The 14,642-nt window shown below is 36.9% G+C and overlaps 1 protein-coding gene across 3 annotated transcripts in view; it reads left to right on the top strand.

The window, feature by feature from the left end:
* Positions 1-14,642, top strand: part of FBXL5 (F-box and leucine rich repeat protein 5) — a 71,849-nt gene that overhangs the window by 44,702 nt on the left and 12,505 nt on the right. For all 3 annotated transcript variants that reach the window (XM_013978532.2, XM_021101020.1, XM_021101021.1), the window contains 5 exons: positions 18-200; positions 2,213-2,338; positions 5,490-5,638; positions 6,566-6,648; positions 7,571-8,296. In XM_013978532.2, coding sequence (XP_013833986.1) covers positions 18-200; positions 2,213-2,338; positions 5,490-5,638; positions 6,566-6,648; positions 7,571-8,296 — 1,267 coding nt within the window. The remainder of the gene's footprint in view (positions 1-17; positions 201-2,212; positions 2,339-5,489; positions 5,639-6,565; positions 6,649-7,570; positions 8,297-14,642) is intronic.

Raw genomic sequence — 14,642 nt, 5'->3', positions numbered from 1 at the left:
TTTCTCTTTTATTTCAGAAGCGGAAGTGTCAGAACAATCCACGGGTATAACCCATCTTCCTCCTGAGGTAATGCTGTCAATTTTCAGTTATCTTAATCCTCAAGAATTATGTCGATGCAGTCAAGTAAGCACTAAATGGTCTCAGCTGGCAAAAACGGGATCGCTTTGGAAACATCTTTATCCTGTTCATTGGGCCAGAGGTAGGTAAATGGGATGCTTAGTGTGTTTTAAAAATACATTAATCTATTTTTTTTTTTTTTTAGGTGAATGTGTATAGACATTAATAAACAAAGCCAGGGAGGGAAACTGCGAGGTTGACCGAAAAACAGCCTAGTCAGATTACGTTTTGTATACATTTTTAAAAATCTAGCAGTGCTCAAGTATTCATGAGTGAATTACGTGATGTGTGTAATTTTCTTTAAAATAATTAGGAAAAAATAATGGGGGGAAGGAAGGAAAAATAATTGGCAAAATGTTAATAATTTTTGAAGATAGTTGAGTACCTGGGTTTTCATTATGCCACTGGTTTAATGCTACTTATTCCTATTTTTGACTGTTTCTGCAATTTTCCATAACAAAAAGTTAAAAATAAAATTAATACATTGTTAGAAAAACTTTAAATAATTAGGTATTTCAAAAATACAGAATAAATTCTATAAAATTTAAAGATGAGGTACCATTATACTTCCCTTTTGATAGTGGCTCGAAATAACTGAATCTGTTTTTGTCTTTAGCATATTTTTTTTGTGATCAGTAAGGCCTCATTCTATAAATTACAATTTCATATTAGTTAATTTCATTGTGGTAAGTTAGTTCTACATGTGAACAATTACAGAAAATTTTCTTTTCATGAGCATATAATGCAGTCATGGGATAAATGCAACTAATGTGGCATATATTCTTCTGTCACTGAATTAAAACAGTTTTTCTAGGTGAGTATTTGCCTCAAAATTTCAGTAATTTTTTTAAGTTTTCTATAATTTGTCACTTTGACGTGGAAATGCATATTTCTTACATAAACTGAGTCTGATTTAAAAAGTTTTATTTTTTTATATCAATATGTAACACTTTTAAAATAAGCTTTTGTTAGATAGTTAATATTTTTTCATGAAGCTGTTTGGAGTATTGGGTAAATTTATATGATCTAAATGATTAGAATTATTATTTTTATGGGGAATAATTTTTCCTATCATAGCATAATACTGTATTAAGTGAAAAGTCAAATAAGGCAAGTATGGATATATCATATATTTTCAAGCTGTATTTTTGATTATGAAGAATTACTTACTAGGAAGTAATACATAGTTTGGTACTGTTTGATGTAAAGGTCACATACGCTAATTCTATGCTAGATTTTTATGAAGTTAACCAAATCTTAAAATATGCTGCTTTTTTTCTCTTTTTAATATGCCTAAACAAAAAGTCCCAATAAAAATGGATTTAATTTATTTATGGTGTTTGCTTTCACTGGTTCTTGATCACAGTTGATTGAACCCTGGATATTTTAAAATGTCTGTGGAGGTATTTCTGTTTGTCCCATCTTGGCATCCAGTGGGTGGAGGCCAGGGTTACTGCTGAACACCTTGCAGTGCACAGAACAGCCTTCCACAGCAAAGAATTACCCAGCCTGGAATATCCGTGGTGTTAAGGCTGAGGAACTTTCCTCAGTTAGATGTAATGTTAGGAATTCAGTGAATTAATTCTACATTGTTTCTTATTTCAGTCATGTCATTTATTGCAGTGTATTTGCAAGGGATTTTAAATTTATTGTTTAGCTTTACCTTAAGCTTTCTCTCGACTTCTGTTCCCACCTACTTCTGAAATGCTGACTAATTCACTACTGAGCAGAAAGTCTTGCTTCCTTTTGTTTATTAGATATTGTCGTAATGGGGGTATTGCTGGAGCCAGTGTGAAGCCACAGTAGGGGAAAAAGGTTAGGTTGTTTTCAGTGATTTCTAAAATTGCATGTTAAGACTATTGATAATTATTTGTCATAGTTCTTGTGGTTTTGGCTGAAATTGAATTCTGTGCTTTAAGTGTAAGTTTTTTAAACCACAATTGACTGTTTCTGACAATAGCTGGCCCTTTGCCTTGGGCTCATGTATTTTTTTGTGTGGAGAGAGTTTTGTTATAAATAGGTTATTATTATTATTATTTTTTAATGGTAGCAAGTCTCATCTTATTATATTCCTTTTGTTGATTTGTTGAGTAGGTGATTGGTATAGTGGTCCTGCCACTGAACTCGATACTGAACCTGATGAGGAATGGGTAAAAAATAGAAAAGATGAAAGTCGTGCTTTTCAGGAGTGGGATGAAGATGCTGACATAGATGAATCTGGTAAGCTGTGTTTGACATTAAAATTGCTACATGGTGCTTTAATAATTAGTGTTACATTTAACAAGTACTTAGATTAGGATTTATGTATTTTGTGTTTTCTAAAAAGTGTTTTTAAGACTATTTTTAAGCTTTGAAGAAATAATAATCATATTTAAAATTCTGTTTAATTTTTAAGTGCATATAGGCTGTTTCACATGTTTTTATATTTATTTAAACACTTAAAAATTAGAAAATAATGGCTGTTTTCCTTATTGAAAAGATGTTCCTTTGTTATAGTGCTGTGCAGTTTAGAGCATGTCATTTGATCAGTTTGGTAGTACTTGTCGAGTCTTCTGCGGCTCAGCAGAAGGAGCCTGAAGCTGCTGAGCATATTTATTCATTTGTCATGTCACTTGCCTCACATGGCGGTAGAATTGAGAAGTAATGTGTATATAAACAGTCTTTGTTAATGGTTTATAAACTAGTGTAGCTACAGAATTCAGGGGTGACTAAGACTTTATCCCTACCCTCAAAAAATGCACAAATGGAAGAATTTAGAATACATGATTCTCTTTTTTTTTTTTTTTTTTTTTTGTCTTTTTGTCTTTTTGTCCTTTTAGTGCTGTACCCGGGGCATGTGGAGGTTCCCAGGCTAGGCATCTAATCGGAGCTGTAGCCGCCGGCCTACACTGGAGCTGTAGCAACGCCAGATCTGAGCCACGTCTTTGACCTACACCACAGCTCATGGCAATGCTGATCACTAACCCACTGAGCGAGGCCAGGGATCAAACCGGCAATCTCATGGTTCTAGTCGGATTCGTTTCCGCTGCGCCATGACGGGAATTCCGAATACATGATTCTTAATCAAGGTACATATTGGAAAATAGAGATGCAGAAAGATGCTATTTGGTAATATGGAGGAAAGACATACATTCTGTTTTAGGTATTATTCTAGATAATGATTACTAAAAGATGAAATAGTAATAAATTAATAAGATACTCTTCTACTTGATAAAACTGAACCTGTAGGGATTTTTTATTTATAAGTTGCCCACTTAGAGTAAGCTGGTCTGGCAAAAGGACTAAACCTGCAGAAAGTAAGCACTATAAATACAAAGATTATTCTTTTAGCAGCAAGTTTATTTCTATGAAATGAAGGTATAAAACAGCCTGGTATAGTTTTAAATGTTTAGATTTGGTGGTTTACTTACCTTGTAGCAGGCACTTTCTGGATATTAGGTTAATAGTGAACAAAATGGAAAAAAAAAATCCTTGGCTTAGTTTAGCTGGAAATTAGGACAGGGGAGGCAGACAGTAAACACAGGCAAAGTATATGCTGTATTAGATAGTGTCAAGTGCTGTGCGGAAAAATAAAGGAAAAGCATGCCAGAAGAGAGGAGAGAAGTTACCGCTTAAATGGAGTGAGTAGTTAAGGTCCCTTGGAAAATTCGAGCAAAGACCTTGAGGAGTTAAGGTCTTGACTCAGATGTCACCTTATAGAAGTCTTGACCTATCCATTCTAAACAGTCATTATAAAACCTATGTTGAGTTTTGAAGGCTTTGTCAAAGTTAATGTGTTTATCTCAGCACTTTGGAGATAGACAAAGAGAAGGCTGCTCTTCTCCTTTGTGTTGAAAGGGAAAGGTTTGAATTATAATGATTGAGCCCTTTCTAAGGTAGTATCTGTTCAGCTGTTCAGTGGATCTAAGACTAAACTTTGGATCTGCCATCTGTGTTAGTACTTTTTCAGTTTAGATGTCTTTATTAGTCTTGCAGTGGCGTTATTATTCTTCATAGGGTATGTAGTTACTTTTGTTTTTTAGGATTTCATGGTAAACAGTACACATTTAGATGGAGCCACAAAGACAAAAGAATCATTTGGAAATAAAATTCACTGAAAGTCATTTTTATCCCTATATTTCACATGTATCTCTGGCTAAGGGAGTAATTTAGCATAGTAACTAACTGTAAACATGAAATCCTCAGTCATAAATTCAGAATTAATTCTTTCTACTTATATTCATTTTGTCAGCTATACTCAGTTGTTTTTTTTTTTTTTTTGGTCTTTTTTCCTTTTCTAGGGCCACTCCTGCGGCATATGGAGGTTCCCAGGCTAGGGGTCTAAAACAGAGCTGTAGCCACTGGCCTACGCCAGAGCCACAGCAACACAGGATCCGAGCCGTGTCTGCAACCTACACCACAGCTCACAACAACGCCGGATCCTCAACCCACTGAGCGAGACAAGGGATCGAACCCACAACTTTATGGTTCCTAGTCAGATTTGTTAACCACTGAGCCACAATGGGAACTCCTCAGTTTTGTTTTAAATGAGACTTCCTTAGCTTATCCAGTTAAACAGTTTTATGTTTAGAGACATTCGAGTTAGGTCTTCAGGAAGCAAAAAAACCCTAGTGGGATCCTGAGAAAGGTGATAAAATTATTAATTCATTCTTTCTGGTGTAGTGTGTTTCTTTTTTCTTATATCAATTTGGAGTTTGCAGGGTTTTTTTGTTTTTTGGTTTTTTTTTTTTTTGTGCTTGTTATAGTAGTGCCTGTTGTAAACATCTAAGCTCTGTGTAAGTTATTAAGCAGAAAGCAAAAGCCATGCTCATTTTTAATGTCTTAAAAATTCTAAGGCACTTTTCTTGCTTGATTCATTATGACCAGGCTAACTTAATTGTTTCAAATGTCTTCTAGGTCTGTGTCACTTTTATTTATGTAAAATAATGATTACACTTTTTATTGTGGCTCAGTTTTTTCTTCTTTTTTTTAATATCCTATTTTCTCTTGAAGAACTTACACTCTTCTTTAAGTAGTTAGAGTTTTTTTCCAAATTTTTTCAGTCCCTGAAACAGGAGTCATTTATTTTTTTCTTCCCTCTGCTAATTAGCTAGAGAAAAAAAATCACCTTCAACGTTGAAGCATGTAAAAAACATTCTTCCCTTCATTCTCATTGTACATCTTTTTTTCTTCTTTTTCTCTTTTCAGTTGCGGTCAGACTTCTTAAATATTAAGTACTAGAGGGAGAACTTGTCCATGTAATTTGCTTTGCATACATAAGGGAGTTTAAGGAGAGTAAAAAGTATTTCATATTTAATGATTTGTTGATTCCTTGAATGGCCTAATGGTAGTTAGTGTATCAAGTTCTTAGACTTGTGAATTCATTTTACAGAAGAGTCTGCAGAGGAATCGATTGCTATCAGCATTGCACAAATGGAAAAACGTTTACTTCATGGCTTAATTCATGATGTCCTACCATATGTTGGTACTTCTGTAAAAACTTTAGTATTAGCATACAGCTCTGCAGTTTCCAGCAAAATGGTATGTATAAATTAGCACATTTGCTGTTAAGAAAAAGTAGCAGTGATTTATATTTGGTTCGCTGATTCTTAAGTTTAATTAAGAAAAAAAATAATAGTTCACCCATGAAAGTGCCTTCCCATAGGAAGGCGTACAATGCTGATTTTCTTTTCTTTTTTTTTTTTTTTGTCTTTTTTTGCTATTTCTTGGGCCGCTCCCGTGGCATATGGAGGTTCCCAGGCTAGGAGTCGAATCAGAGCTGCAGCCTCCAGCCTACGCCCGAGCCACAGCAACGTGGGATCCAAGCCACATCTGCAACCTGCACCACAGCTCACGGCAACACCGGATCGTTAACCCACTGAGCAAGGGCAGGGACCGAACCCGCAACCTCGTGGTTCCTAGTCGGATTCCTTAACCACTGCGCCACGACGGGAACTCCTGATTTTCATATTTTTTCATATAAGTTCTCATAGTAACCTTTGTGCATAGATATCATTGTTTACACATTGTAGAAACGGAAACAGAGACTAGAAGTTAAACTGTTTATTTAGTTTCACAGATGTTGAGTGATGAAGCCCAGTTTTATACCATTCTTTGTAATATGTAAGGCATGGTAAGATGGAGAGGTGAGATTAAATCACTGCTTTATAAAAGACTATCTTGTGATGTCCCACATCAGAGTCTCCTTAGGTACTCCTTAAAAATGTAAATTTGCTGGGTCTAACCATAAAATTACTAAAACAGATTCTCTGGGATTTGATCCCAGAGAATATTTGTAATATAGAATTTGTGATATAGAATTGACGTAATATTTGTAATATAGAATTGACGTGCTTTTTAACATGCAGAAAGGTTTGAGAACCACTGGATGCATTGTTTTCTAAAAGCTGTGTCTTTTTATCAGATTAACAGTCTGCAGATCTTCACAATGACTTTTTTCCCTCTTAGGTTAGGCAGATTTTAGAGCTTTGTCCTAACCTGGAGCATTTGGATCTTACCCAAACTGACATTTCAGATTCTGCATTTGACAGGTTAGTTATTTTTGAATACTTAAGTTTAATGATTTCTAACTACAGATTGATAAAATTGTTCCGTAGTTTTTCATTTGCATAGCTGCAGCTTAATCATACTGTTCTTTTTAGTGTCAGGTTTCGGTCATGTTATGGCAATAACTTAATAGCATCCTCCAGTTCTTTGCCTCTTGTCCGTAGGTCCCGGCTGATGCAAAACTTATATATATTTCATCCTTTCATCTTTATAATCTTGTACTTCAAGAGCCAATACTGGCTTTTCAACCTTGCTGTGCAACTGTGTAGATCGGGACTATGTTTTAAAGAAGTGTGCGTTTTCCTTTAGGCTCCCAGTACCATTTGGCAAAGCTCCCTCTTACATTCTTCATCGTTATCCTGAAATTCTTACGCTTTCTTCAGGCTACATTCTTCACAGATTGTATTTCCTTGGATGCTGCCACTGTGCTTCTTTTTCCACCTCATGCTCCTCTTTCCCACACTGGTATTTCTGTCAGCATCTCTCTTCCTGTTTCAGAGGGAGAGGTATACACTCTTCTCTGGGCTAAGGCCAATTTTCTGCCAGTTCCTAGAGTTTGTTCTTCTGGATCTTCCTCCTCTAATTATTTTCTTTGCTCCATGTGTGTACAGTTTTTCCCCTGCTGGTTATTTTTCAGGGTGATAAACGGTTTGTCCCTTTCGTACTCCTTCTCCTTGCCTACCCTTCCTTTGGGTAGCAATACTTTTAGTTCCTAATTACTCTTATTGTCTTTTCATGTTTATAGCATCTAAAGTAGTGCTTGACAATAGATATTCAGTAAATGTTTGATTGATTGTATTAGATTTAAAATCTTTTTTTTGTACTTTCCCTTTACTTACATGTAATTAAATGCTTTTGAAGAATTTAATACTATGCACTAATAGTCTTGTTACCTCCTAATTATAGTTGGTCTTGGCTTGGTTGCTGCCAGAGTCTTCGGCATCTTGATCTATCTGGATGTGAAAAAATCACAGATGTGGCTCTAGAGAAGATTTCTAGAGCTCTGGGAATTTTGACATCTCCTCAGAGTGGCCTTTCAAAGACTTCTACAAGCAAAATTACTTCGACTACATGGAAAAATAAAGACATTACCATGCAGTCCACCAAGCATTATGCTTGTCTGCACGATTTGACTAACAAGGACATTGGAGAAGAAATAGATAATGAACACCCCTGGACTAAGCCTGCCTCTTCTGAAAATTTCACTTCTCCTTATGTGTGGATGTTAGATGCTGAAGATTTGGCTGATATTGAAGATGCTGTAGAATGGAGACATAAAAATGTTGAAAGTCTTTGTGTAATGGAAACAGCATCCAACTTTAGTTGTTCCTCCTCTGGTTGTTACAGTAAGGATATTGTCGGACTAAGGACTAGTGTCTGTTGGCAGCAGCATTGTGCTTCTCCGGGCTTCGCGTATTGTGGTCACTCATTTTGTTGCACAGGAACAGCTTTAAGAACTATGTCAGCACTCCCAGAGTCTTCTGCATTGTGTAGAAGAGCGTCAAGGACTAGACTGCTGAGGGGAAAAGACTTGGTTTACTCTGGGAGTGAAAAATCTGATCAAGAGACTGGACGTGTGCTTTTGTTTCTCAGTCTGTCCGGATGTTATCAGATCACAGACCATGGTCTCAGGTAAGTACTCAGTTGCAGACTGTTAGGAAAGGGACGTGTTCTCATTCCCAAATGCCGTGTAACATTTTGAATCTAAGTCATTCTGTTCAGCTGATTCATTTCACCGAGAGTTAAACCAAGACCAGTCCTCCTTCAAAATGTTGGAACCATATAACTTCAGCATGAAGTTTCAGGCAGTTCCATTCTTTTGCGACATGGAAGAACATACATTTAAAAGTTTAATAGATACTCAGATACCTACAACACATTTTCTAAGGTGTTTTTATAAATGTAAAGATGGATAAGATACAGTTTTTACCCTCTAGACCTTGTAACAGGGAAGAAACTATGTATACCGTACTCTGTGGCCGTGTGTTATTTGTGTACATTCTGTAAGAGGTGTTGAATTAAAGATTCTGTGGGGATCAAAGGAGAGAGAGAGATTTCTCATCCAGTTGCAGCAAAAGATCAGAAAATGAAATGAAGTGGTGGCACTGAAAATTGAACCTCGAAGAAAGATGAAGGATTTTGAGAGGTGGCAGAGGGAGAAGAGACCGTCTATTCCAAGCAGTAGGAGCATTTGCGCAGTGAGGCGCCATTGTGCCTCTCGTTAAGTGGTTTTGTTTTTATGCTCTTTCTCGACGTTCATAATGTGCAGTCATTGTTTGCTTATCTGTGACATGAGCCTTTGGAAATTGATTTCATATTTTTTCTCTTGCCCTGTAATCGACTTGAGTTGTAGTAGAGCTATTTAATTAATAGTGGCATATCAGGTATATTAACAGGGAAAATTGATCCAGCTAAAGCCTAATCCTCCATCTAGTCTTTTAAGTATGATCTTTAGCAGATTAAAATTCAACTTAGTGGGGTATGTTCAGAGGAGACTTGGTATTCCAGTTTGGTTGTAGTGAAGGATGTGTCCTGGGGAACAGTAAAAAATAAGCTGCGACAGGGTTTGAATTCAGGGAAGAATTCATTTGAGGGATGCGGAACACAGGAACTATCTTATTTGATAGCATGCGGGCTGGTAGCTTATTGAGGAAGTTGCAGTCTGAGTGCAGTTCAGATTTAAAAGAGTACAACTCTTTTTAATCAGATTATTTTGAAGGAATCTTTCTCAATCATTTAAATATTTATTGAGCATCTTCTGTGTGACTTTGCCTTCTTCTAACTGCTAGGGATCCAGAATAAATAAGACAAATCTCCTGCTTTCATAGAATTTATAATCTAATAGTCAAAATAAGACAACAAAGATATAATAGCAGACTGAATGTTCTGAAGAAAATTGAAGTGGGGTTATGGAATAGAGAATACAGAGAAGGCTCCTTCACATTTGAAGCACCGAAAAAGCCTTGAAAAGAAGCATTTTTTAAATTAGAGAGCGGAATGAAATTGGAGGTGCATTTCCTGGGAAAGAAGCTAAGGAAATAGAAAATACAAATGTAATTTTTAGAAACCAGCTTTTTTTTTTTTTTTTTTTTGGCATCGATTTGGTTGGCTTTAAATTAACTTAATAGTTTCAGCTGGTGTCAGTAGATTTGAGAACAAATACATCTTGTGCAAGCATTCAGCTCAACTTAGGGGTACAGAGGTGTTAGTTGGGAGCATTCTGTGTATCCTTTTGGATTTGGTATGTTTTATTAAGGGATGGGTAGCAAGCGTTTTAGCAAGTGGATTGGCTTGGTAAAAGAGCATTGACTGTAAAATGTAAGTTGAAAATCAGTTTTAAACTATACCGAAGCCATAGGAAACAAATAGTGTTGTATATATTCTTTGTGAAACATTTTCTGGTGTTCATAGGAGTAAAATAAAATAAATCTTGGCTGTTTTTGATGAAAAATAGCCTCTTATTTAATCCTCAACCTTCGTTGGCCCCTTCACATGACTGTTATTTTGTTTCACCTTTTTTGGCATTTTTCATTCTTTTGTACAGTTTGATTTTTCCATTTGGTATTTTTCTTTTGCCTGCAGAATTCTCAGTAGTTTTTTGCACTGTAGGTCTTTTGGCAGTAAACTTTCTCAGCTCTTGTCTGGAAAACACTTTATTCACTTTTTTTAGAAAGATTTTCCCTGTGTATAGAATTCTAGGTTTGTGGTTTTATTTGTTTTAGCACTTTCAAGATGTTCCATCATCTTTCAGCTTGCATAATTTCTTAGAAGTGCATTCAGATTTTATCTTTGTTCTTCCATATGTGTTTTTTCTTCAGCTGCTTTAATTTTTTTCTTTATTTCTGCTTTTAATGCAGTGCACATATGGTATGCCTTGGTGTGGTTATCTCTATCTTGCTTGGGGTTTATTGCATTCTTTGATCTGCTCTTTCTAGCTTTCATAAAATTGAAAAACAAAATTCAGCCATTATTTCTCAAGTACTTTTTCTCTCCTCATTTTCTTATCCCTGCCTCTTGCTGGGACTTGATGTAACTAGGTTATACTTCCCGATACTGCTGTACAGGCCACTTCAGTGTATTCGTTCCCTGAACTGTCATGACAAAGTACTGTAAACTAGGAGGTTAAAATGATGAAATTTGGAGTTCCCATCATGGCTCACTGCTAACAAACCTGACTAGTATCCATGAGGACGCAGGTTTGATTCCTAGCCTTGCTCAGTAGGTTAGGATCTGACATTGCCATAAGGTCTCAGACATGGCTCGGATACCACATTGCTGTGGCTGTGGTGTAGGCCGGCAGTTCTAGCTTCGATTCAACCCCTAACCTGGGAACTTCTGTATGCTGCGGCGCGGCCCTAAAAAACAAACAAGTAAGTAAATAAAATAATAAAATGAGAGAAAGTAATTCTCTCACTGTTAGGGGCTAGAGCTCCATAATCAAGGTGTGGGCCAAACGATCCTCCCTCTGAAATCTCTGAGAGAGCATCCTTTCTTAACTTTTCCAACTTCTTGTAGAGCCAGGTGTTGTTTAGCATGTGGCAACATAACCCCCGTCTCTGCCTCAGTCCTCATATGGCCTTCGCCTTTTGGTGTTTATTTATCTATGCATCTCTTCATGGCACTTTCCTTGTGTGTGCGTCTGGGTATTTCCCTCTTACGAGGACACCTGCCGTATTGGGTTAAGGCCCACCCTAATGACCTGATTTTAATTTGATTAAATCTGCAGAGACGTAAGTCCAACTAAAGTCACGTTTCTGATACTGAGGGTTAAGACCTCAGCGTATCTTTTTTGGGGGGAGAGGAACACAGTTCAACCCATAACACCAGGGCTTTTTTTTTCTTACTGTTTTTGTTCTTTTTTCTTTTGGTGCTTCATTCATTTTGGTTAATCTGGTTTATTCTTCAAGTCCACTAATCTTTTTTTTTGCATCTAATCGTTGCTAATCTCAGTGTATTTTTTTAATTTCAGATATTGTATTTTTCATTTGGTGCACTCGTGCTCCCCTCCAGTATATACACACACATATATAAGTATATAAATCATATGTAAATATATTAAAACATATATAAAATATTAATATATAAGTGCATTTTTCTGTTTCATTATGTTCATATTTTCTTTTAAATCCTGTGCATATTTAAAATATATAAAGTATGTTTCTATTGATTTTTTTTTTCCTGATTCTTTGAATATCTCGTTTTTTATTGGAAACCAGTAATATGAATTGTACAATGTTGAATTCAGGATTCTATCCTTTTAAAGATTATTACTTTTGAATTACTCCTTGGTCTGTATTATTTCTATAACTTGTGTACATTTCTTTTTTTTTTTTTTTTTGTCTTTTTAGGGTCGTACCTGTGGCAAATGGAGGTTCCCAGACTAGGGGTCTAATCAGAGCTACAGCAGCTGGCTTACACCACAGCCACAGCAACGCCAGATCCAAGCTGTGTCTGTGACCTATACCACAGCTCACAGCAACACCAGATCCTTAACCCACTGAGCGAGGCCAGGGATCAAACCTGCAACCTCATGGTTCCTAGTAAGATTAGTTTCCGCTGCGCCATGACGGGAACTCCCCATAACTTGTATACATTTCTATAATTTTCTTACTGTATGAATTATTTGTTAAAATGTTTCTTTCTTTGATTGATGGCAGAGAATGGGTTTTATTCATTTTACATTTTACTGTGTAGGCCTGTGCCTGATATAGTTGGGCACTGGTGATAAAAATTCAACTAGAGACCTTTCTAAAATGCGTATCTTTTTTTTTTTTTTTTGCTGTGCCATGACATGTGGAAGTTCCTGGGCCAGGAATGGAACTTGAGCCACAACAGTGTCAATACCAAATCCTGCTAGGACACCAGGGAACTCCTAAAATGCCTATCTTATTACTCCTCCATCTAAACCTTTCAGTGAATCCTAACTGCCCTTTGGTTGAAGTTCAGATTCTCGGCCCTTGCTTGCCCCTGTAGTTTATATCTCGTACCTTCCTTAAATCTCTTCCTTTAACTTCTTCGTATCTTCATCTCTGCCAAAAAACAACAAACAGGTAAACATAAACATCACACAAACCATCCTTTCTTTTACCATCCTCAGCTATTTTCCTCTCCTCCGACATACAGGCATACTTTGTTTTATTGTACTTCACCGTATTGAACTTTACGACTAATTGCATTTTTCACAAATTGAAGGTTTGAAGCAACCTTGCTTTGAGTGGGTCTATCAGTGCCATTTTTCTCACAGTATTTGCTCACTTCACATCTCTGTGTCACACTTTAATTCTTCAGTTTTTAAAACTTTAATTATTATTGTATTTGTTAGGGTGATATGTGATCAGTGATTTTTGATGATACTATTGCATTTGTTTCAGATTGCCACAAACCATATGAAATGGCAAAGCTAATCGATAATGCTATGTGTGTTCTGGCTGCTCCACTGACTGGCCATACCCCTATTTCTCTTCCTCCCCTCATGCTACCCTATTTCCCGAGACAACAGCATTGAAATTAGGCCAGTTGATAACCCTGCAGTGGCCTCTGAGTGTTAGACAAAAGGAAGAATCACACGTCTCTCCCTTTAAGTCAAAACCTAGATGTGATTAAGTTTAGTGAGGATTGCATGTCAAAAGCCAAGATCTTTTTCACCAGTTAGCCAAGTTGTAAAAGCAAAGGGAAAGTTCTTGAAGGAAGTTAAAAGTGCTACTCCAGTAAACACATGAATGGTAAGAAAGCCAAACAGCCTTTTTGCTGCTGATAAGAAGAAGTTTTAGTGGTTTGGATAGAAGATCAAACTAGCCACAATGTTTTTTAAAGCCAGAGCCTAATTTAGAGCAAGGCAGTAGCTCTCTTCAGTCTGATGAAGGCTGAAAGCGATGAGAAAGCTGCAGAAGAAAAGTTAGAAGCTAGCAGAAGTTGGTTCATGAAGTTTAAGAAGCCATGGAGTTCCTGTCGTGGTGCAGGGGAAATGAATCCCACTAGGAACCATGAGGTTGTGGGTTTGATCCCTGGCCTCGCTCAGTGGGTTAAGGATTCAGTGTTGCCATGAGCTGTGGTGTAGGTTGCAGATGTGGCTTGGATCCCACATTGCTGTGGCTGTGGTGTAGGCTGCAGATGTGGCTTGGATCCCACATTGCTGTGGCTGTGGTGTAGGCTGGCAGCTGTAGCTCCAATTCAACCCCTAGCCTGGGAACCTCCATGTGCTGTGGATGTGATCCTAAAAAAAAACAAACAGAAAGGGTAAGGTTCTGATAATATGGAAACTGTAGCAAGTTATCCAGAAGATCTAGCTAAAATAATTAATGAAGGTAGCTACACTAAACAACAGATTTTTAGTGTAGAAGAAACAGCCTCATATTGGAAGAAGATATCATTGAGGACTTTCATAGCTAGAGAGAAGTTAAAGCCTGGCTTCAAAGGAGGCTGACTCAATTGTCAGGGGCTAACGCAGCTGGTGATTTGAAGTTGTATGCTTATTTACCATCCGAAAATCCTAGGCCCCTTAAGAATTATGCTAAAGCTACTCTGCTTGTGCTCTGTAAATGAAACAACAAAGCCTGGATGACAGCACATCAATTTACAACATGGTTTGCTGCATATTTTAAGCCTATCATTGAAACCTACTTCTCAGGGGGATAAAAGAAGTCCTTTCAAAATATTACAGGTTATAGATAATGTTCCTGGTCACCCAAGGCTCTGATGGAGATGCACAGTGAAATTCACGTTGTTTTCATGCCTGCTGCTAACACAGCATCCATTCTGCAGCCCATGGACCAAGGAGTCATTTCAACTTTCAAGTCTTACTATTTAAGAAATAACATTTTGCAAAGCTATATAGCTGCCATAGATAATAATTCCTCTGATGGATTGGGCAAAGATAATGAAAACATTCTGGAAAGGATTCACTATTCTAGATGCCATGAAGAACATTTACGATTTATGGGAAGAGGTCAGAATACCAGCATCAATAGGAGTGGGAAGA

The sequence above is a fragment of the Sus scrofa genome, chromosome 8, assembly GCF_000003025.6.
Source record: "Sus scrofa isolate TJ Tabasco breed Duroc chromosome 8, Sscrofa11.1, whole genome shotgun sequence".
Classification (NCBI taxonomy): domain Eukaryota; kingdom Metazoa; phylum Chordata; class Mammalia; order Artiodactyla; family Suidae; genus Sus; species Sus scrofa.
The sequence above is the reverse complement of the archived record's forward strand: the minus strand, read 5'-3'. Positions and strand labels throughout refer to the sequence as shown.